The 24,776-nt window shown below is 45.0% G+C and overlaps 1 protein-coding gene across 3 annotated transcripts; it reads right to left on the reverse strand.

Annotated features, from left to right (window-relative positions):
- Positions 1-3,906: 3,906 nt before the first annotated feature.
- Positions 3,907-24,365, reverse strand: lrfn5b (leucine rich repeat and fibronectin type III domain containing 5b). 3 transcript variants are annotated; one of them, XM_061753134.1, is made up of 7 exons: positions 23,531-24,365; positions 14,018-14,705; positions 12,652-12,880; positions 11,644-11,818; positions 8,743-9,082; positions 6,331-6,631; positions 3,907-5,835 (listed from the first exon to the last, which is right to left on the reverse strand). In XM_061753134.1, exons 2-7 carry the CDS (start codon positions 14,689-14,691, stop codon positions 5,149-5,151), a joined length of 2,406 nt encoding a protein of 801 aa, XP_061609118.1. In that variant the 5' UTR covers positions 14,692-14,705; positions 23,531-24,365; the 3' UTR covers positions 3,907-5,148. The 3 variants fall into 3 exon arrangements, with proteins under 3 accessions (XP_061609118.1, XP_061609117.1, XP_061609119.1); XM_061753133.1 differs by having other exon boundaries at positions 23,612-24,364; XM_061753135.1 differs by lacking the exon at positions 23,531-24,365 and adding an exon at positions 23,307-23,500.
- Between the last annotated feature and the right edge of the window lie 411 nt (positions 24,366-24,776).

Consider the following 24,776-nt stretch of genomic DNA (forward strand, 5'->3'; position numbering starts at 1 on the left):
GGACGGGGAAAACAATGTTTTCATGCGGGAACCGTAATGAGAGCGCCTGCTGCAGGAAGATAATGAAAAGGCGGCCAGCCAAACAGCACTAAAAGGCGCTTTTGATGAAGTAGTCCTATTACGTGGAGGATTCAAACAGCCTCTTCCGTTTCTTCTAATAGGCCCGCCGATGTATTTAAAAACAAAGACGGCGGCGCCGTTCAGAGCCATCGGCACTCCCGTGGATCGTGGCGATGGCCTGCCTGGCCCCCATAAAGGGATTCATGCCGTCATCTCAAAAGCGGCACAAAGACAATGACAAGCCTATTAAGGCAGAAATTGATTTTAATTGGTGGAACAGTGGAGGTGGCAAAGGACTATCTGATGTCTGGGGTGTCGGAGGCGGGGCCCAACACTAGTACTACCATTATACCAACCTTGGTCCTAATTCTAACCGTAACACTATACTGAAAGAGCCTGTAAGGTGATTACGGAGATTTTTTTTTCGAAATACTGTACATTATACATGTTTGAAGATAATTTTTGAAAACACAGACTGAGAACTATGTAGGACTCAGTTGTGGTGAATAGCGTTAAACTGTTTTTCACCATTTCTGTTACCTGATTTTTTTCTTTTTGGGGGGGGCGTGGCTAAAACGGCGCCACATGACACACTTTGAGATCCGGCATGAGTCGCCTCGCGCCCACTGTATAATCACCCACTGTATAAGAACTTGAGCGTCTTCAGTCACATCAGTGGTTATCCGATGCAATTCCAATGTGCAGTTAGCAAGCTAGCTATGCCTGCTTCCCAAAAATGCGTCTTCCCTTCCGATAGTCAACTGGTGTGGCCACTTTAGAGTGCCTCGTTGTTGTTGTTGCATGCATGTCTCGGAGAGAAGGCAGAAGACCGAGGGGGTGGGGCGAGTTAGACGTGACAACCAGGATGAAGACCGGGGCCTCGGGCTGGCCGTGGCCACGTTAGAGCGCCTCGTTGTCGGCTGCGGCGCGGAAAAGCCCTGCGATGAGCCGGTGGAAAATATTCTAGCCGCCGGAAGCAGTAAATGGATATATCCCCACAACTTAAAGATGTAGTCGTGTGTAGGCATAAGAAAAATGTGGCATGAGGTAGCATCCATTTTTCTGAGTCGTAGTTCTGATCTTTGATTGACAATTGATAGTTGAGCGGGACGTGGTTTCAGCGCTTACAATCTGACAGTGGAGTGAATTCCAGGCTCTTAAACACAGCATCGGTGTGCGTCCACCTCAAGTTGTTGCCATGGCGATCTTCACCTCACGCTGAGGACACAATAGCCCGCTAACGCTTACTGCTTAGCCAGCTCTGTCGGAGTCAGCCCGTTTTTTTTTTTCCTCTAACTTCGCTACGGCGCAGGGTGTTATATTTCGTTGGCTCGCCGTCACCATGGAAACAACCTGTGGTGGACGCACCACTCAAAAATGTATTTTTATGTTCCTTTTATTAATTGATCTCATTCAGTAATTTAATGTTATGAAACCAAAATAGAAATAGTAAAATGAACATTTAGTTGTAAAAAAATAAAAAAAAGGTTAGTTCATGTAAATAATTACATAAAAACTATTAAAAATAAACAATTGTTTACATACGTTTAACATTTTTAACTTAAATTATGGATGAATTAGTTAATAATTGTACAATACATAAATAATTTATATGTGCATTTAATATTTTTGATGTACTAATTGTTTTATAAGTAATACAATAAAAATATCAGTAAAATAAAAAAAAATATATATATATATATATATATTGGCCCGAAAGAATTATTATCTTTTGGATATAATGAATAAATGAAATTATTGGTTAAATAAAAACCTTTTTAAGTGTATTCAAGATTTTTCATAAATTGTATTCATTTGTAAATGTTATGATTCAAGTAATTATAAATAATATCAAATGAGGTTTTTTTTAATCTATTTTTTAAATTACACAGTTGAACTTTTTTTATATAAATTAGTTATAAAAACATTTCAAATGGGATGTTACAATTTCATTTTCTCAAAATTGCACATTTGAACTTTTTGTTTTGTTTTACCTCATCTACGTATGATCAGGCCTATCTGTCCGGTTTAAATATCTCAAATGTGAGAAATAAATTCCCACCAATTGCCTCAGAGCCTGAATTTTTTTTCTTCTTCCTGAAATTCACTCTGCTGCGACTCCTGTTTGCCAGCCGTCCATCCCAGGTCCGTCACCCAAATATGGTCGTCCCCTCCTCCTCTCCCCCTCTTTGGGCGGTTGCCCTGATGCTGCCAAGCCCGAGGCTGCAAAAGAAGGATGCGCAAAGATGTACGTCCTCCTGTTCCTCATTCCTTCTCACTCCCCCTGTGGCCTCTTTTTCCAAGCTCCCCTCCTCCTCTTCCTTCTCCTCCTCCTCGGCGTATTTGTTTCGCAAAACCTTCCATCTTTTCCCCGCCCCCCTTACCCTCATTTATTATTTATAGGCACCTCTGGCTTTCTATCACCAAAGAATGAACCAAGGCTCCGGCCAGGCTCCTTAGCATTTTAATTAGCCCAAATGAGCTCCTAACGCTGAATAAACATGGTGAAAACCAGCTGGTGCCGATGAAAGTGATGCTTTGTCATACATGTGTACCCCCCCCCACACGCACCGAACAACTGTATGTATTATAGCTCCCCGAGACTCCCTGCTGCGAGAGGCAGAGCGCATGTAAGAATCAATCAGGCAGCATCCGGCGACCAAAATATAAGAGATGAGCTCATGTTGATGTCGTGTCGCGGCTGCCGTCTCAGATCAATGTTAGAAAAATACCACGGATACGCCAGGCTACACTTATGTGTAGATCGCTGGGATGCGGTCTAGTTAGCAAAGTTGAATCCTGGTCAAACCTGCTCCGAACACTAACCATAACCATAACCCTCAAGCCAGCCGCACACCGAGCGACGAGGTGAAACCGACTGGTTCGGGAATTAGCTTTCTGGTTTTGCCGTGATTAAAACTTGCGTCGCAACATCGCAGACGTAAAAGCCAATCAAAAGTGCACGTGAGCTGTCACAAACAATATTTCGGGGTTTAAAGCAACTAATACAATATACACTATAGCTAGTGTTTTACAATTAAATTCAACTATACAGTGGAACCTCAGTTTTCATATGCTCTAGTTTCATGTTTTGGTTTTCGATCATTTTTTTTTTTCATTCAAATTCTGCCCCAGTTTTCGTACAGTTTTCGTCCCCCCCAAAAAAGTGACATCATTGCCAGCAACCTCAAAATATCTCACCCGTTTCCTCTTCTTTGTGGCTCTTTGCTTCTTCTTTGACAGTCGTGCCATGTTTTTGTGGTTCAATTAAAAAAATACTACGGTGCAGTATACTGTGCATGGAGACTCAAAACCCAATACAAGGTTGCAGTTTTTCCGGTGCAGCGCATCGGTAGACGTGCGGTGCTCAATCGCTCGGTGTGCGCCAAAGAGTCGCCGATGCAAATTTTTTCGCAATGGACGAGTCGCCTTCGGCCGCGTCGGTCATTGAAAATAAACCCTAATCCAAGTCCTAACCTCTAAATCTCACCTGAAGAATGCTCACTTCCATGTATTGTCAATTGCACAAGAATCCAGCTATTAACATTTTTTTTTTTTTTAAACAAAACTTCACAAAGCACTGACTCACGTTCTTCACATGAATTGAAATTTTGCCGTGTTGACATGATTACGTGCTGCTGCTTATGTAACAGACGCAGCCATCCCGCCAACACACCCGTTGGGCCAAACCCGAGTCAGATTGCCACTGACAGCGGAAAACTGCTCCAGAAAACCAACATCTTTTTTTTTTTTTTTTCTATCTCTCTCTCTCGCTCTCTCTCTCTCTCTTTTTCCAAAAGCAAAACAACGTAAAGCGCATAGTACTGTAGTACTGGACATCCCGTGTGAAATGTCCCTTGTATCACTGCTTTATTTATACTGTTAAACATCAAACAGAAACAACAGCAAAATCAAGAGCTGACACCCTCTCCCAATTCCCACTTGTGCTTGTTCCTCTTACAAGTTAATTTACAGCAGCGTGGTAATACGTTAAGAAAGGGGGGGGGAAAAAAATCAGCGGGGGTGTTGGAGGGAAGCATCGAAATGTCTTCATTCATCCGGAACCCATCTCGGCGTAATGTCACCGTGCCTGTCGGGTCTTTACGTAATTATGCGATAAAAGGGATTTGATTGATTCAAACCGGAGGGCAGTATCAGCCTGAGTCAACTTTGTGCCACCAAAACAACAACAACAACAACAACAAAGGAAATGCTGCATTGTGCTGCGTCTGGGATGTAAAAGCACATTCATTATCTTCACACACAAAAAAAAGAAAACGGCGCCAAGGTCACTCAGAGGCGAGTCCTCGTCTGTCTTTATCGTACAGAGTGTCCGGGTTACTGCGTTCGGAATGACAATAAGGGTCGCCGATGGAAAGCCGTTTGGGGAATTGATTCCATATCCTTGCTCTCCAGCTTCAGGTCCGTGTACTGGTACGCTCATTGTCCTCACTAGTAAGACAATTCAGCACACTAGTAGAAAGACTATCTTACTACAAAAGTTTTTTTTTCCACTACTATATGACATTTTATACTCTTAGGACAACTACATGCTACCAGCGAGGTAAAATTGTGCACTAGTTGACATCTGTGTACTACTAGGAAGACTACTGAAGCCCTAGGTGTTTACCAGTAGAATTTTGTGACTAGTAGCACACTAATTTTCAGTTTTTGCCTTACTACTTACATTTAGTTGTCCTACTAGTATGCCAAATTTGTACTACTAATGACAACAAAGAGAACACTAGTACATGGACTTTAAGCTGGATGTCAAGGATATGTAATAAATGCTCAAAGGGCTTCCATAGTCTCCTTGAGATATACGCTTTGGAAAACATTTGTACAGGAGCTCATTTTATACACGTTGTGCTTCTCGTGGTCCGCTTGTGAAGAACACGTCGATTGGTTATAGCGTAGAAAACAAAAGGCGGCTCCGTAAACCCGCTTGTATTCCCTTTGATTTGCGAGGCGGACCTTCAAACCCCCTCGAGCGACCGAGCGCCACCGCTGCCAACGAGCCGGGCGGTTCTTCGGCAGGCAGGCAAGCCGCAAATCCAGTTCAGGAAAAATAAGTCGGTAAACTCCGAATCATAAGGTGCTTTCCAGGAGCCATTCGGAGCGGCACAGCTTGGCGCGGGCCCGCTGAATGTTTGTGGCGCTGTGAAGCTGCGGTAGCTCGCCGCTCATGGACAGGCTTCGCTTGGAGCGCAGGCTGGCCCCCGTTTTGGGGTAGGCCACGTACAAGCGCTCCCTGGACGAGTCCGCGTTGAGGGAGTGTCTGCGGTTGACCCTGACGCCCCCCGCGGGTACGGTCATGTACTGGCGAGGGGCCTGGCGCGCCCGCGGGACCCTGGGAGCTGCAGTCCATTTGGCCGGTTGGCCACGGGGTACCACGGGCGGCATCTTCGCCTCTGAGGAGTTATTGCGGTTGACGTTGTTGAGTTCGATGTCCGCTTGCGCCTCGGCCCGCCAGACGTCTGAGGTATTCGACAGGGCGACGGCACGCTTTACCCTTGAGGCGCCCGGGGAAGCCGGGTGCCAACTGTGGCTGGCGGCCGAGGTGGACACGGTGCAGTCGGGTAGGGAGGGTTTGGCGGCGCCGATCACGGCGGGCGCTCGCTGCTTGGCCGGCTCCAGGGCCGGTAGAGCGACTCGCAGACACTCCTTGTCGTTCTTCTCCGGACGCAAGATCTGCTTGGACAGAGATTTGGGGAGTCCGCAGCCCTGAAGTTGACCGTCGCTGCTCAGGGAACGAATGTCGCCCATCTCCAGAGCCTGTTGGGAAGAAGGTATCGTAATTTATAAAAACATACAGTAATTACATAATTAAAAAGAATTAAACCATTTTTTTGTCACACTGCATCAATTGAATGGCCATTGTGCTGCTCTTTCTGGGGTGCCCGCCTTGGCCACCTGGGGGCAGTATAAGACAGACATACGGATAAACTGTTCATTGAGACGTCTCAACTCCTCCCAGCTCATCAGTACAGCACTAATATTAGTTGTTCTTTGCAAAGGATAAAGAATATATGACAATGAGTACTTCAATATTGTCTTTCTCCATGTGTTGCTGTACTGTTTATGTTCAATACGTTCCTTAATAGGTTATAGCACAACAATATAGATGCTATTTAGCGTTAGCATTAAGCTAGCAGATTGAAAGACTGTTATAATGGTATATAACTTTTGTATGGTATTCATGGTTTGTGATAGTGAGGTGGATTAAGGCCCAGGTACCAAATGCATGACCCACCACTGCGCTAGACTCACCTTATCTGCGTCTCCCTGGTTGCACACCCGGTAGCGCACAATGAGAAAAATGATAAACGCCAGCACCGAGGCCACGATAATCCCTCCGATGATGACCACAATGGTCCCGCCCAGGAACTGAGACTGCATGAAATGGCACCTCAGGTACTGCGGCTCGGTGGTGAAGTGAACGCAGCCGATGACCCGGGTGGCGGTCAACGAGGTGACCTGGTCGTCGTATATGGCCAGCACGCACAGGTCGTACTGCGTCCCCGCCGCCAGGTTGTTGACCAGGATGCTCTCGCTGGTCGGCGGGATCATTCTGGAAAGAGGCGGATGGGATTAGATTAAAGCAGAGGTGGACAAAGTATGGCCCGCATCCAACGCACTCCATTCTTTAATGAGACCCACTGAGCATTTACGTGATCAAGAGTCCTGTAATACTTGTTTCGTTCATTTAGTCTATTTTCTCCTCAAATTGGTTTGTAAAATCTATTTATTAAAAAAAAAGTAAAATAAACAATTTTACATGTACATTCAACATTTTTCATTTTAGTAAATATTGTTTAATTGCTTACTGGTTCATTTAAATGTATTTTAATTTGTATGTATTTTTTTCATTTATCTTATTAAACATTTTGTTGATTTATTCACTTCAATTAACAAAAGAATAATACAATACAAATGCTAGGAAATAATTGACATTTTTAGTTATATTAAATAACTGGTTAATTAATTATAATACAATCAAAAATAAATAAAACATTAAAATGAGCATACATTATTTTGTTGTTAATTAAAATGTATTCATTCATTTTTAATTCATTTATTCATTAAATATATTGTTAATGTATTGATTGTAAATAATATGACTTTTAAAAAAGCAAAATTAACAATTGGTTATTAATTACAATATTAAATAATGAAATAAAAAAATGAGCATTAAATGGGCTATGAATAAAATAAATGTAATATGTTTGTCCATAATTAAAATGTATTCATCCATTTTTACTTTAGATTTTTTTTCTTCATTTAGCCAATTAAACAATTTGTTAATCCATTTACTGTTAACAATAAAACACCCCAAATAGTGAAATGAGCAATTTTACCTTGGGTACATAATCACAATTAAATCAATGATAAATAATGAAATTTAAAACTGCATGACTATTTCATTGTTAAAATAAAATAATTGATCTATTAATGGTTTCTTTTAACTTTATATGGGACTGACCTGGTCAATCTGTCCCGTATCAAAATCAAATGTCCCTCCAATTTGCCCATCCCTGGATTAGCGGCTCATCAGATTACGCCGTCGATTGTTTGGTCTTTGACAGTCGGCCGTCTCCGGGGATCCATTTGAGACGTGTCTGCATTTAATCACCGGTGACATTCATTCATTCTGGGCGGTGTCTTTTGCGATGAAAGGTTCACGATCAAGGCTTCTGTTTCTCTTTCTGTCTTCCTGCATTGCGGCTTGTCACCGAAAACACGCCGTTGACTGCAACATCTTTGTCCCCATCCTATCATGTCCTGGTGATGAGCGTGTAAGCAGGGAGTGAAAAAGATGAAAGACGCCTGGGATTTTTTTTTGAATTTTTTTTTTTTTTTTGCCAAACACCGACTGGGTTGACGGCGCTTTCATCTTCAGCTTAGTGCTGACATTTGTTTTTTTTTTGTTGATTAAGCATTATCAAGGCAGTAAATGGTACACTCCGGCAAAAGGGGATTAAGAGTTGAAGAATGAGAAGTCGGATGCGGTGCATTAGTACTCCTGATGGGATTAATGGACACCGCAAATAATTACAAAGACAGTCCAGTCCCAGCCCGGGAGAACCAAATACCCCAAGGGATTTAAGTGCCCTGAGTCGGTAAAACGAGGGTTGTGGCAGTTTTAATAATGCGCTTGAGGTCGTCTTAAATTAAAATGTGAACAAGTTTGGTTTGAGGCGGGGCGCGAAGCTCGTCAAAGGCTCTGGGTTCAGCTCTCGGTTCCGGACTACCTGTGTGGAGTTTGCGTGTTTTCTCTGGGTAGTCCCACTTCCCACATTCCAAAAGCATGCACGTTAGGCTAAAATGAAGAAACTAAATTGTCCATAGGTGTGAAGGGTTGTTTGTCTATACGTGCCCTGCAATTGACTTGTGACCAGTCAGGGTGTAACCCGCCTCTGGGCCCATGTCAGATGAAATAGGCTCCAGATCACCCGCAATCCAATCACATATAGTCAAACAGCCATTCACACTCGCAATCACACTGACGGCCAATTTTGAGTCTTCAATGAAGCAATCATGTTTGGGGAATGTAGGAAAACACAAGAACCCCAAACTCCAGCTAATATTCAAGCTTGGATCTCCTGATTGTGAGGCAGACGCAAGAACCACTATACCCACCGTGCTGCCCCAGGTTCCCAAATTTCTTCCTCTAATCCTCACCTGTACACCAGCGAGTCATCGTAGGTCCCGTTATACTGGATCTGAAACATGCGGATGCCGGGAATGTTCCTTTGGAAGTTGAAGTGGACCATGGCCGAGGTGGACGTGGCCTCGGCTATGACCACTTTCTTCTCCTGGCCAGTCTTGGCGTTCCCCAAGGGCACCCCGCCGCCCGGAGCATCAGCCCCCGTTTTAGTCACCGTGGCGATGTCCGAAGACCCCGGGTCGGGTTCCTGGTCGGCGGCCGTGCTGTTGATGATGTGCGGCAGCTTTGCGATGACCAGGTGCACCTTCTGCTGGGCTTCGCCGGCCGGGTTGGACGCCACGCAAGTAAAGGAACCTGGAAGGAGGTCAAATCATTGGATTAGTGCCATTGCTTCTTTTTTGATAATCTACAAAAACTGGGGGCAACAATATAATCCGGGGGCGGACAAAATACAGACTGCTCCATTCTTTTATCCAGTCTGCTGAGTATTTACATGATCAAGAGTTCTGCAATATTACTTTAGCAATTTTTTGCCCCTATAATTGGTTAATTCCCATACATTTTTATGTATTTTTTTATTTCATTATTTTGTTGATTGGAAAAAAATATATAAAATATAAATGTTTCAAAATTACAGCCAAACACAATTATAAATAATGTATAGAAATGAATTATTTTATTCTGAATTATTTTATTAAAATAATTGGCCCTTGAGCCCAAAAGATATCCCTCCCCTGTTCTAATCGTCAGAATAGAAATGCGTTTATGTGCGTCTAAAACAACACTGTTTAGGTCCATTACGGCTACATTTAAATGTATTTACAGCGAGCTTCATTTAGCACAAATGCAGCAAAGGTTGAACATTCCAAAGGTAATAAAGAGCTGAGCAGCACTTGTTAAGTGGACTATTTAATGGCACTACATCTCAGACGCTAAGTGTAAGAACACTGAGCGCCAAGTCAATAAATATTTTTAGCCTTTTTTTTTAAACACATAATTACACTTTCCCCCCCCCCCCCCCCCCCCCCCCCACTGAATAAACAAAAGAAGGTGGCACCTTGTGTGAATTTCACAGGCAGCTTGAGGAGCGTGTTGTTACTTTTGCTAGCAAGGATAAAAGGTAGCTAACCTGTGATAGCTTGCTTTATCATCCAGCTCAACATTTCGAATATTTCAATAGGTCAATAGGTCATTCAAAGTGTTTTACCATATGAACAACAAAGGCAGGATGTGTTGGTGAGTTTCACGGGTGTGTTTACAAGCAAACTATTCTTTTCTGCATGATAACAAAGAGGGTGAAACGTAGCTAATCTGGAGTTACTTTAGCTGGAGGAGACATTTGTTTTATCATCCACTTCCAAATATTTTAACATTTAAGCCCTGTAAACACCCTTTGAAATGTTTTACCATGTAAAAAAAAGTATACTAATTGTTGTCTGGCATGGTAGCAAGGAGGCTAAAACCTAGCTTCCCTGTAAGAGAAAGAGAAGTTTGTTATATGATCCAACTCCAGATATTGTACGGCAGGCCCTTAAAAAGCATGCTTTAATTGTCTGGCATACTAGCAAGGAGGCTAAAGGCTAATATGTAGCTATGCTGGCATTTCACATGTAGTTGAGGAAAAGTTTTATTTTTCTCACCAAAATCAAAATATGTAAACGCTTAAACCCTTTAAACAGGCTCTTAAATTAGTATGTACCGCATAAACAACGAACGTTCCATGTGTTTAAGAGCAGAATATTCTTGTGTAGCACGCTACCAAGGAGGCTAATACAGAGCTAACCTGTGAAAGTAGTTGGAAGTGACATTTAATGGTGCGAATACAAAACACTCTATTGAAGCATTTAAACACCATTTAAACTGTTTTACCACATAATCAAAATTTGCTTGTTTTGCAGGCATAGTATTATTGTCTGGTATGCTCGTAAGGAAGTTAAACGATAGCAACCCCGCTGCAAGTTGTGGTTTCACTTTTACCGGTAGTTGGGAAAAGTTTTTTTTTTCTTTCTTTCTTTTCAACCAACTCAAAAGCTTTCAACATGTCCTTGAAGCTGGAACTGTTTTTACCACACAAACAATAAAGGTATGATGTCAACGGTGAGTTTCACTCGTGTGTTTACAAGTGCACTATTCTTGTCTGGCACACTAACATGGAAGCTAAAACATAATTAACCTGAGCAGCAGTTGGAAGACACATTTGTTTTATCATCCAACTCCAAATATCAACACAGGTCGTAAATTTTTTTTTACCACATAAACACCGAAGGTTCAATCTGTTTACAAGCCTACTATTTTTGTCTGGTATGCTAACAAGGAAGCTAAAATGTATCTAACCCTTGGCAAGCCATGCTTTTACTTTTAGTTGGAGAAAAAGAGTACCGGTCATTTTTCTCATCCAGCTCAAAATACATGTTCTTGAAGATGGAGGCTGAGTGATGTGAAAATATATGTAAAAATACATAAATCTGTGAGTCACAATTTAGCACATGCTAATGAGATCCAACATAGTAGCTGTATCAAATTAGTCTGTATGGAAAATAGGATCACGAGGCTCAGTTCTAGGAGATATTCACTGTGTGAATGTCGATAAGTTATCCTGCACTAAAAAATATATATTTTTACTATTATTATCTTTTTTGACCTTCCAAAACATCCACGTTCATCAACTAAATCCACCGTCAAGATAGCCAGCTCATTCACACCATTCAGGCTACTACTATACTATTCCACAGATTTCCACTTTTCCCATAAGTTCACATTTTCCACATGAAAAAAATGATTCTTATTATAATATAGTTCACTTTTCCATCATTTTATATTTATTTTTTGTATTATTTATGCTTGTTATAGTGTGCAGTGGTGTATTTTTTAATAGCTTAGCTTCATTAAAAACCCGATGGACGTTCCAAACCAACCTGAGTCCTTGACTGTACTAATGAAGATGTCCAGAGTGCCGTCGGCATGCACGGAGGCTCTTGACGAGTTAGACATGAGGCGTCCGTCGGGGGCAATCCAGTGGATGATGGGGTCCGGGTCCCCCCGAGCCTTACACCGTAGCGTCACGCTCTGACCCTCCAGGGCCCGCAGCTCCTGCAACAACACTGGGCTGATATATTGACCACTTTTGGGTTTTTTACAGCTCTATTCCCTGTAAATGTAATCGACTATTGATCACGGTCGTAACGGTGAATTAGCGCGCCGGAGGGGCCGTCGATACGGCGGCAAACGCGTGTGAACGATAAATGTCCGCCGTGACGTAAAAGAGCCGTGAGATACGGCTGATTGTCGCTCCGCGCGGACTCGATGGGATTGTTTCATTTGGATGTTTATCTAGACCTCGTCGTCGTAATGGGAGCTCAAGCACAATACGGCAAATAGCTTATTACAATTTCCTCCACAAGCGGGTTACAGTTCACATACTAATTTTTAAGATGTGAGAGTGATTTACTGCTCTTCTCGTGTGCGGTCTACTCAAGTTGACTAACACGACACAGCACACGCATAACAATGCCGTATGTATCGTAGTACCTGACCTGTGAAGAAGACTGAGTGGAAGTAGTAGAAAAAGTAGTAGACTTTTGATTGCAAGGAAAATGCTCAAATTTAGCTACATTGTTGGTACAGTATACAGGTACATTATCTATTGTGTACCCCACACCACAGGATAATCACTCAGTATCATCTTGTCGAGAAATCTGATAATTAGGCCTTGGCTAAGTGATGGCAAGGGAGGGCAAAATGCTCAAATTTGGCAAAATTATCAATATATAGATAACCCGCTTTAGGTAAAGTTTGTCTACAGTATTTTACAAAATCCCTTTAGCTGAAAGGCGCAGGGAAGTCCTGTGAGCTTTAAATGTCTTCCAAGTGTGATATTTGATGTGAGGCTACAGCGGATTAACTGAGAGTTTTGGGGGTCACACCTGAGAGTGCCTGGTGATGAGAGGAGGCTCGCACAGGAACTCCTCTTCCGACACGGTCCAGAAATAGCGTCCGGCGAGGTGTTGAGGCGAAGCGCAGGTCTCCAGGTCGTCCTCGCGTCGCAACCTCCGCAGCCAGAGCAGCTCGCAGTTGCACCGCAGCGGGTTCCCGCCGAAGCTCAACGCGAACGACGTGGGCCCCATGATCCCAGAGGTGGCCAGGACCCCCGCTCTTTGGAAAGTGGAAGAGGTCCAATTAGACTCAAGCTGACAATTTTAGGACTTATTGCAAATTGCTTGGCTAAAACAGATGAAAGACTTGATTTAACTTTGACTTTGTATACATGAGACTCGACTTGATACGCATTTGACAGAATGGCCATTTTTGACTTATTGTGCAATTCGTTTTGTTTTAGAAAGGAAAGTCATTTTTTTGTGTGTGTGTGTACAAACCGAGCACCCCACCGGTAGGCTATGATACAGCGTGCAGTATCACGGAGTGTCACGGATTATTTCATTTGGATTCGAATCAAAGGATTATGTTTTTGACATGCGAAGTTTGCGATAAGATAAAAGAAGATAAAAGACAAAGCAACTATAACATCTAACTTCACTATACTTCACACTATAAAACCCACAAAGACAGCTAAGCTATTTTACCTTCATTATGTGTTTAACTGACAAAAAGAGAAGCAGAATACAATACAATATTGGACTATTTAAAAACTGTCATTGTGATTTGTGAATGTGTGAGACCAGTTACTGAGTGCAAAAGTACTGGCGCTAATGTGCGAATATATGTTGTGACCAGAATTGGGTAGAGTAGCCAAAAATTGTACTCTGGTATGAATGCTGTTAATTCAGAAAACTATAAGAATTACGGTAGTCCTCCAAATAATTACTTGAATAAGAATAAATAAGTACTCAGTAAAAAAATAAATAATAATAATAAAGTACTGAGTAACTTCCCGCCATGGCGAAAGGCAATTGTACATAAACAGTCTTAGCCAAGTACGTTTTATCGTTAATGTTAGTTGTTAGTGAGTTATTTCCTTGTACTGTAATAGTAGTGAACATGTGATCGTCTTCTAAAACTCTGTGTGACTCATGTTGCAATGAAACAACTCTGACAAGTACAGTTTTTCCCAAAACGATACTCGAGTAAATGTAGCACGTTACTACCCACCCCTGGTTAAATGTGACCGAGCAAGATGTTTCCCTTGATTTTTGACCTGCTTAACCCAAGTAATGACTTGGCTCGACTTGCTTGAAACTCTACTTGGATTGTTTGGTTTTTGCCACGGTAACTTGGGACTTTGCTTGAAACTTGAAGGTTAAAACTTGAGACTTACTTATGACTTGCGCTCACCTCTGGAATATGGGGTCGGGGGGTAGCTTCTGGAGCTTGTTGGAGGTCACGTCCAGCCTCTTGAGCTTCTGCAGGCCCGAGAAGGTCCCCTCGGGGATGTAGCTGAGCATGTTGTGGTCCAGGTTGAGGGTGTGGAGGCTGGACATTCTCTGGATGGCCACCCAGGGAACGCTTTCCAGGTTGTTGTAGGACAGGTCGAGCTCCTCCAGTGCCGTCAGGTCGTTGAAGGCGCCGATCTGGATGTGGGTGAGCTGGTTGTTGTTGAGGATGAGGTGGTGCAGCTTGGACATGCCGCTGAAGGTGTCGTTGGTGATGCGCGTCAGCCGGTTGCTGTCCAGGTGGAGCGCCCGCAGGTTCTCCAGATCCTTAAAGGCGTGCGGCACGATGGTCCCGATGGTGTTGCGGGAAAGCGTCAGGTCCACCAGCTTGGTCATGTTGGCGAAGTCCTTGCGCTTGACGCTGGTCACGAAGTTATCCCCCAGGCGCATTTCCACCGTGTGCCGGTCGATGTTGGGGGGCACGAACAGGAGCCCCTTTTTGTCGCACAGTGTGGCCAAATTGGGGTTGAGCACCTGGCACACGCAACGCTTAGGACAGACTTGAACCTTGTGGGGCTTGACAGCCGCACAGAGGACCATCAGATAAAGCAGAAGGTTCTCCATTGGACTTGTCATTCACGTGGTTATGCCTGCAAAGATAAGACAGCAAGAAACAGATAGAAGGAAATGGTTTATCGAGCAGAGACTGCGCAGCGCTGTCATCGCTATTAAACATTCATTTGTCTTGCTGGGGGAATTCGCTCCCTTCAAGACGGAGACGTTTTGAGCCTGAAGCGCTTTACAAGTGGATTGTAAATAGAATCATTGGCTCAGCACTGTGGCCAAATTGCACGCAGGGGGTCAGCAAACAACGAACACCGTGCAAATTAGACGTGGAACTAATTAGTCACCTGTGGACCCGTGACTGCTTTGTGTTGTATGGTTTTTGGAAACGTTTAGCACGATTTTTTTTTTTTTTAAACCTTTAATTTGCCCACTGGTGGGTTTCCAGGGCCAACAAGACCTACGTACACAAGCTAAACTCTAACATTTGTTCCATGAAATTGTATTAATTTATTCCCAGCAGTCTATTCTCTTCATTTCATAGCATTTTGCTCAGCTATATGCTTCCAGTCCATGTGGAAGTTAGTTTTTTTTGGGTCAAATTCTGTAATTTCACACAGCCGCTGTCCCACTCTTTTAGGCCTCTGATACTACCGATTCTGTGGCAGCACTTTTCACAGGAAAAAAAAAAAAAAAGGCATTGACGTGCAATTCGAAAGGGGCTTATGTCTCGAAACCGGCCTGGGAACGCCAGTCCCGCTTTTCTGATTTGCTAATGCCGCCGCTTTTATGTTTGCGTACACAGGGATGAAAGTCTGAAGTGTCCATCCGGGGGCCTGATCAGAATTAGACGGTTATCTGCCGGGATCATGCGGCCAAAAGGACAGGATGATTGGGCTCAGTGGCTCTGCGACGATGTGCTCTGCCTCCCCATTGATTATTTTTTTTTCTCTCTCTCGCGACTCTTACTTACGACACAGTTGAGATGAGGGATAAGGAGAGATCCATTTGATGAATCCCGATAACTTGTCAGAGGGGATGGAGCGTTAAGTGGAGATCGTGTAGCAACTGTCAAGAGCTGAAATTTGGAGTAATTTTTCTGTCTGATATTCCACCAAAGTGAAGCCCAATCCAATCAAACACTGAGAATAAGAGATCCCTAACCCACAACTGCAGTAGAAATCTACAGACTAACCTCTACATACAGACGAGAAAGGTCTGATTTATAGTTATGGCAAGGTGGTTTCCTCGTAATACCTCCGTTGTCGGCACTCCGTCTTGACAGCGTGGATAAAAGTCTGGCCTCAGCACGGAGCCTTATGAAATGAATACCGCCGTGATTCCAAAAGCCAACACGTGTCTAATAACCTCGACAGTCGGTGCGGGAAGAAAACATCAGATGGAATGGCGACGTTTCGGGGGGGGGGGGGGGGGGGGTTCAGCGACCGCGGTTACACTTTGACAGGCGAGGAAAATGTAGGACAGAAAGAGGTCAGATTTGAATCCCGCCAGGATGATGACGATGGTAACGGCGAAATGATATTGTCGCAGCGAGCTGGGAATATTTCTTATGAGTACCGCGGATCAAGGTGGAGGGAGGAGACACCCTCGCCGAGTCCCACACACAAATGATCATGACGTGCGAATATTGAGACATGCTGTCGTGTCGTTGAAAAGAGAAAGCTCGAAATGTCATTCCGTTCATGTTTCCAGAAATCGAAACATGCTGACGATCACTATCATGTCATCAATTCGTCTTTGGATCATACCAGACACACTCTATACTTAAGTGCAAGTACTTGTGTAAAAAAAAGACAGGCCCACTCACAGTTGACAACGAGGCGCTCTACAGGAAGATGCATTTTCGGGGCACTGTCGCGAGCTAGCTAACTGCACCTCGCAATTGCGCCACATACCCGTTGACGCAAACGTTCTACTTAAGTACAGTAACAAAGTATTCCTAAGAGCTGTAATCTAACGCGATGCCAGAAACGTCATCGCTTTCGTGCTCGTGATCTCACGCGAGGATCGGGAACAAAACATTTCAGAGGCGATAAATGTTTGTGGCTGAGAAATTAAAAAGCTCGTCAAGGTAAACCGTCAGTGGAGAGTCAACCCGGAGAGACCGAAGCATACTTTCTATTGTATTATAACGTCTGCCAAGATTGAATGATAATCTTGTTCTAGTCGCATGCAGAGTGGAGGTGTCTCGGTTCACTTTGATGAGGATCTGAGGTATAGAAGTTCATGTTGATGTACTCCTTAAGCAAGCGCTAAAAGTCTACATTGACGTCGATAAGATGAATGCTGCTAATGAGGATCTGAGGGGTAAATGTTCTCGTTAATGCGGAGCTTAGTTCGACGTTGACCCTGATGATGTGTATGTTGTCGTTAATGAAGATCCGAGCTGTTTATGTTGTGTGCCGCTCTGAGGCTGACCGACGAGGCCTCTGCGGATGTGCAATGAGGCAGAGACGACCTGCAACTTTCAGGCTCAAATTGCGCTCAAGACGTGATATTGATTCACTGTGTGGAGATTGCGGTCCCGTCCCCCCCCCCCCCCCCCCACACTTGCTCGCTCTCTGCCCCATCCCACAGACATATTTTGCTGAACGTGACGCGAATGGTTGCCGCTGTAACCCCCCACGCCGCCGAAAGAGGACAGGAAATATCCACCACCGTCCCCCCTAATTTGCATTTAATTACAGGCATTCCACTGGGATTTGCATAACAGGTTGCACTCATCAGGTACACGAACAAATAAGCAGATAATCAATCAACGTACTCATCAATCACGCACTTCATCTTTTAAATGTCACACCACCGCTGGAAAGTCATTATCTTGCACATTGCCAGGGCTCATTTCACCACGGATAAGCCAAAAAAAAAAAAAACGCCCCGCTGAGCGTCATCTCCTGCCCAGTCAATCACATGTTGCTTTACTACCACCCAGCTTGTCTTTGCGCGCCCGGAGAACACAACAGACTGACAGCGCACGCCCACACGTGCGCGCCAGTGGGTGGATCGCTGCCTAATAGAGGAATAGAGGCAGCTCGCCACACAACCGCCCCCAGCTGTGAAAACAGACGACTGCAGCATAGCAGCGGTGTACGGCAGCAGAGGCTATCAATGCTCTCTCAGGGGCGGCCTTCTCCGAGAAGAAGAAGCCCAGCGTAGCGTGACTCTCCTCACGACCGGGACACGGGGGAAATATTTTCCAGCGGTGCAACTTGTGTCTACAACGCCTCGGCAAGCCCGCTTCTAGTCAGGGGGAATCGTTGGAAAGGCCACGCGAGGCAAAAGGGATTGCCAAAAAGAGGAGAAAGCGAAATGCATACATTTTTCACATCTTAATTATTTTTTTATGTGAGACCAAGGGGGAAAAAAAAGTGTGTTCTTGACTCTGTGGTGTGGTCTCTGAAAGATTATCCTGAGTTGGGGTTAAGAATGATTTCTTTTTTTCCCCCCTCCCCAGTCTGCTTGGAAAACGGTCAGGCCGACAATCGTAAATGTTGAACCTGTTCAATATGTCCAGTTGCAAATCCGAAGCGAACGCCATTGCCAAGGCTTTTCCAAGGAGGACTCTTACGCATTTAGAAGCTAATACATGCTTTGCACCCGCAACAATTCGGCCAAATTTAATCATTCTCTTGCCTTGCGATCAAAGCCAGCAAAGGCCCGAATGCTCTGTCTTGACCACACACATAAGGATTTGCTATCGTATATATTGAACAGGTTCAACTTTTACGTGTGTCTGCCCCCAAATGACTCCTAACACACCTCACACCACAGGATAATCATTCACGATCATCTTTTAGAAACTCCCAATGTAGGGCCTTTGCTGACTTGGACCGTAAGATGGGAACAGGCTCAAATTTGGTCCAATTATCAGCATGTGCTTACGCCACACCACAGGAGAATCACTTTGGCCCGATTGTAGGTATGTGTGAAACCCATGGTACCTAAAGAACACAAACTGCAAGGTGGCTGTAAAATGGCTCCGGCGAAGCAGTTTATGAAAGTGACCCAACATGGATGCGGCGTCGTCCGCCCGACTAACACTTCCGTATGCGCTGTGACGCTCCTCCGATAATGCGATAACTCTTGGGTGACAGCCGCGATGCCATGGCAACGCTGAAAACGTCACATTAAGGGGAGGGTGAGGGGGAAGTGAGATGCAATCAGGGGAAGTGGGGGGCCGGGGTTGGGGGGGGGGGGCTCATTTTCAAGATCACCTAATGACATTTATAACAAAGAATCCCCAGAGGAGAGAGCACCAGGACAATTTAGTCACGGATAACAAACGAGGTTCTGCTTTAAAGCCCCTGAACATTTTCGGGATGCTAATGGTGAGAGGCAGCCATTGACGCTAATGCTGCTGATGCTACCTGTGCATCAATTTCTTATTGTTAGCTGGCCAAGCCTGCAGGTATTGTTTTGATCGCCCTTGGCAGAATTGCCAAAAAACAACAACAACTAATTAATCGACCGAGTAAATGTATAAAGGGTTGGCACGTTTGCCAAGGAAAAATCCATAAAAATGTGATGTATCTGGACAAAAATATTTGCTTGTAGTTGTTCTGAGTCATGATGCCCCCCTGCCGTAGAATGCCAGTGGTAGAATCCTTTCAGGCTATTGCACACCGCTTACGTCAAATTTCCGTGAAATACAATGTAGCCTAATAACATACAAAGGACAAAAACTGGACAAGAAAAACCCCATTAAAATTTGGTAGGAATTTGGAGATAAATGCTGCTATTATTTGTTCTTTTCACTGTTTGTCATGATAAACGGGGTACTTTTACTTTTAGGCATTTAGCAACGAACTGTTCCCCCAAACAACCGAATGCAAATGTTAGGGTCTTCGCGTCTACTCCTCATGTCTTTTTCTCGACGAATCCGAAAGTAGCCTGATGTCAAATGTTTTTTTTTTATTACTTTTTTGTTGTTTCAACCACTCAAAAATCCAAATGGTACAGTCCTCCACGATATTTTGGGATTGCGGTGACATGCTGCAATGCAACACCCAACTTGTTTTTTTTTTTTCTCTTTGCACTTCAGGTTAGGGACGGCATCTCATATGCGATTTCTGAGGCACCTGCAACTTCTCTGCTTTGACCGGACGTCACGGTATCGACCTCTGCATGTGCGCGCATGTGCGTGCACGTCACACTAAGCACACCCCGGCGCATCACGAGAAGTGCTGCTCATCAGCATCTACAAGCCTCCCCTGCCATTTTGCCAGTGTTTCCTTTCGCACGGCATCCGAGCGGTAAAGCGAGAGGCCGGATAGCCTGGACGAGGAACAAACGGACGCGCAACCCTCCTCATATTTTCCGACGTCTAGCAGTCTGGAATAGGCAGGAGACGGATCTTAAACACTCATCTGCATTCCGCCGCCGCTCTTGTGCGATCGCACCCCTGATGCGAGGGGAGGGGGCTTATGACCTGGGATTTTCTCTCAGAGAAACCTTGAATAGCACTCCGGAATATCAATACGGGATACGCGTTCTCGTTCGCCCGTTTAATTCCTGGCAGGCGTGCTGCGTGGAGGATTTTATGTATAGAAGGAGTGAAATTTAAATAAGTTCAATCCCTTCCCACGTTGCGCGCAGACAAAAAAGCCCGGAACAAGCTTGCCTTTGTCGCCTTTTGCGGCACAACGAGGACGAGCTAAATTGAAAGTGTAGACAACGCAGCGTTGGTAAAATTTGCTTTGTCTGGTTTGTGGGGGGGCGGGGGGCGGGAATCGACTATAGTAGTGCCTTGAGATACGAGTTTAATTCCTTCCGCGACCAAGCTTGTAACTCAAAACACACTCAAATCATCTTTCCGCTTTGAAATGAATGGAAATGCCATTAATCTGTTCCAGCCTCCAGCCCCCCCCCCCCCCCCGAAAAAAACAAATGGTGTTTGTGTTTTGTAATGAGGAAAAATAGCACTCTATAATATTGAAGTTTATAAAAACATTGAGTAATAACAAAAATAACAATTTGTGCATCATGATTTAACGCTCCAATCCAATTCTTTGTGCTACTCCTGGTCCACCCGCCTTAGCCACTGGAAGCAGCATAAGACAGTCATTGAGAGACATATGAAGAAGAACAGTACTTCTTCTTCTACTACTACTGTGTGTAACTCCGTAAGATGCTGTAATATTAGTCTTTTTTTGCTTTGTAGAGAATAAAGAATATATGCCTGCGAGTATTGTTATAGCATCTGTCTACACGTGTTGCTCCGGCGTTTGTGTTCAAATAAGCGATGTTTCTAAATTCGCGACAATCAATGATAGAACAGGATAATAGTAGATATTCTAACAATAGAACAGGAAGTTGGCCATTTTGGTTTTGAGGATCCCTAGCAGGTAACACACTCAAATGAGCCCCAATTGGAAGCAGGTACACTAGACAGATGGCTGACAATAAACTGCAAACCTTTTTTTGCATGCGCCGTCTAATGTGGGCGAAGCTTGGCATCAAAGTTGGATGATCATTTTGAGGGTTCGCCATGAAAACGTAAACTCTAATAACTCGCCTCCACAAGGTCATATCTTGATCAAACATGTTCTGGAATGATGAACACAAGACCCTGGAGAGATCTAAAGGTATAGGTCAATTTACTCAATTAGAGACTCCCCCACCTTGTGGTGACAAGTGCAATAAAAAAAAAAAAGCAAACTACATAATTTAATTCGCTCACTATCAGCCCCTGGGGGGGGAGGGAAACCAGCCTCTGACATCCGTTTCACCACTCGACACAAATTTGGTTGGACATTTCAATCATAATAGGACACAGCAAAAAGTCTCAAGGGCTCATGGCCAAAATTGAACATGGAGTCATCCATTTTGGGGAAATTCCCAAACTCGTACTGGAGAATGCACCAAATGAGCCCCCAGCGGAAGCAGGTTTTTTTTTTTTTTTTTTTGGGGAGGTTTGCATAAAATGGTTGCAATTCCTAAATTCTGAGTGTCGTATGTGTGAAGTCCCTTCAGTTAAAGCTAACAAAAAATATATATAAATATATCAAAACACAATTGTCATTTTAGAGGCAAAAACTGACAAGTAAAAAGGATGAAGAATCTTTCTTCGCATTGACGGGTCACCAAGGGGAAGCGCGCATCCTCCTGTGCGACAGACAACAGGCGTTGGTGCCCGCCAGCCCCAAATGTGGGTCATTGAAAATGCAGTGTGGTCAAGCCCTCACCTGTCTGAATGTGGAACATTTGAGAGGGAAAACAAAAACGAGGCGTGGTGGACCCGCACGTCGCTTCAAAGGATTCCCGCGGGCCCTCGGGAATAATAAACCACGTGATGACTAACGCTTGACATGAGGCGAGGAGACACCGTACTTCATTTATGTAAAAATATGATGAAGTGTGTTGATTACCGTGTTTCATCACATAGTGGCCTAACAGACGCCGCGCCCCAATTAGTGGCTGGATGCGTTATCATCCAAATAGCACCTCTAGCAGGGGGGAAATAAAAAAACGGCTTGTAACTGTAATCAGACCTGTTGCTAACCGAACCAGCAGCCCCTACTGAGGCATGTCAACAATCTCGCAGCGTGCATTGTTCCCCTGAGCAGTCTTAAAGATGACCTTAGGCCGTGTGGGAACTGTCTCTGACACTTTTAATGTCCCCCGGGTGCCTCTTTCAACTGCGGGTTCGAGTCGCTAACCAAAACAGCAGCGCCTACCAAAGCACGTAAACCTTCCCGGAGTGTGGAGACTGCAACAAGTTCCCTACACAGTCTTAATGATGATCCAAGGCTATGCAAGAACCGCATCTCTAGCGACGAGTAGCGTTCCCGTAGATTCCGAAGTGGCCGCTCCACAATGTTGCGCGCGTCCATGTATACGTCTCAAGCGGTTACGTCACTTATTTTTTTCAATATTGACTCTGAGAGCATATTGAAAGTGAGTTTTCTGCTCACTCTTAAAGACAATATATGTGGGATTGTGATGTGTGGTCGCTCCACAATGTTGTGTGCGTCCATGTCTAAGTTCCCGGGGGGGGTGGAGTCTTACTGGATGTTCTCAATCATGTCCCAACGCAGCATTAAAGACAATATATGTGGGATTCTGACATGTGGGCGCTCCACAGTGTTGTGTGATTCTTTGTTTATGTTCCAGGGAGCTATACTCTACTTATTTGTTCGCTGTGGAGCTCCTGTGCAGTCCTAAAGATGATTTCTGTGGAGACTGTGTCTTTTCCAGTAAATTCCGACATGCGTTCGCTCCACAATGTTGCGTGCGTCTGCGTTTATGCACCAGGGTGCCACACCGCTTATTTGTTCAGTGCAAAGTTCCCTGCGCAGTGTTAAAGACGATCGTAGGCTTTGCGACGATGCCATCTTAAGCAGCGGTTAACGTTCCAGTGGATTCTGACACATGGTCACTCCACAGCGTTGTGGAAGGCCTCGTTTCTTACGCTCTTCTCCATGCTCGCCCTTTTTTTAGATGTAGTTTTAGACTCCAGTTGCTCTTGACCCACCAACAAAGGCCTCCACCCCTTTTGCACTTGGGTAAACTCTGCCCGTGCAGCCCTTTATACATGATGAACATTTTGTATGTTGTTTTTTTTTTTTTTAGAACTGCATCAAACACCTTAGTCTGTATTAAAAAAAAAACATTTAGCAGCCTTTGCAGGCGCCCGTTCGCTTTGCTCGGGTTAGACGCCATCACACCTTGCGAGTGAGCGAAGTGTCATCTGCATGTCGTTCCGTTTAAATCACTTGACAGCGGCAACAGGAAGGAGAAGCTTCATCAGCGGCGGCTATCGGCGCATCCTCGGGGCAGAGGCAATAAAACAGCCATCGCGGCAGACATCTCATGTGAATTATAGCGCCGGCCGATCGCCAATGTGTGCCAAAAACTGACCTTGCAAGGAGTGCTGCATGCGAGTACACACCTCAAGTTCATTAAAACACCACCACCGCCCCGGTGTCCATCACAAGAGTTCAATGACAGCGATGGGGAGATTTCCTTTTACCTTGCGGAGGACACATCCAGCCCCACAGTCAATGGGAGAAGACCAGCATCTCCGCCTCGGAAGAAGAAGAAGGAGGAGGAGGAGAAGGAGGAGGAGGAGGAGAAGGAGGAGGGAATAAAGGGAGCGAATTAATTCAAGTGTCCCGCACACGTTTGCCTGGCTTCCGGTAACATGTGGCCGGCCTTGGCAGCCCCGTCGATGCCCTTCAAGGAGGGAGGAAGAAGAAGAGGGGATCCGCCGCGCCGGGGACGAGTGAGCATCGCTCGGGGGAAGGCAGTCTCACCCCTCCTCGACCCCCCCCCCCCCCCCCCCCCAAAAAAAAACGTGAAGAGAGAGAGAGAGAGGGGAGGAGTAGGAGGCTGCGTTTTCGAACAGCTTCCGCGAGTGACTGCGGCCAGATGTTCCTATAATTCCTCTCGCTCGTCCTCGCTCTCTGTCCTAATCCAGATCGCCTGCGAGGTTGCAGCCGTCATACATCCGCACGCTTCCTCTCGCTCGCCGGTTCCACTGGCGCTTGTGCTCGGAATTGCAATGGCGGCTGCACAGAGCGCGTTTGTGTGCGCGGACAGATGCAAGGCAAGCGCTCGCGCGCGCGCGCGCGTGCCCGGCGTCATCATTTATTCATGCACACGCCGAGAGCGAGAGACCGCACGCGCGACACAATATGCAGCATGCGTCACATTCCCCTTGCCTAAAATCGACGGCTTTCACACCAAAAGTCGCTCAGCGGCGCCCCCCCCTGGGACATTTAGACAAATTCAGCCCCTCGCACCTGTTCTGCTCATCGACGAGAAATTGGGTGGACGCACAAAACAAGTCTCAAGTCTGAGAATGAACAAAAAGTCCTCCGTTCTGATTTGAAGCAGCAAATTGCAGGCTTGGACTAACTCCTGCTAAAGCGCGAACGAGCCCGAATAGCAAGCAGGTATCTTAAACAGATGGGCAAATGCAGATTGCGTAGTTTCGAGGGAGGCCTCATTCATTCAGTAGGATGTGACCAAATATCTGATGATGCTCATTCTGAAGTTATTCTTATTTCTGGCCGGTCTTGCATCTGTACAGCGCAAGTCAGCCGTTGAATAAATGTCGACTGTGCTGAAACTTAAAGCTCCCCTGCGGATCCGTTGGCACTCAACACCCAATTCGCATTACATACCGTCAAGTC

Source organism: Phyllopteryx taeniolatus, chromosome 18, assembly GCF_024500385.1.
Source record: "Phyllopteryx taeniolatus isolate TA_2022b chromosome 18, UOR_Ptae_1.2, whole genome shotgun sequence".
NCBI classification, from domain to species: Eukaryota; Metazoa; Chordata; class Actinopteri; order Syngnathiformes; family Syngnathidae; genus Phyllopteryx; species Phyllopteryx taeniolatus.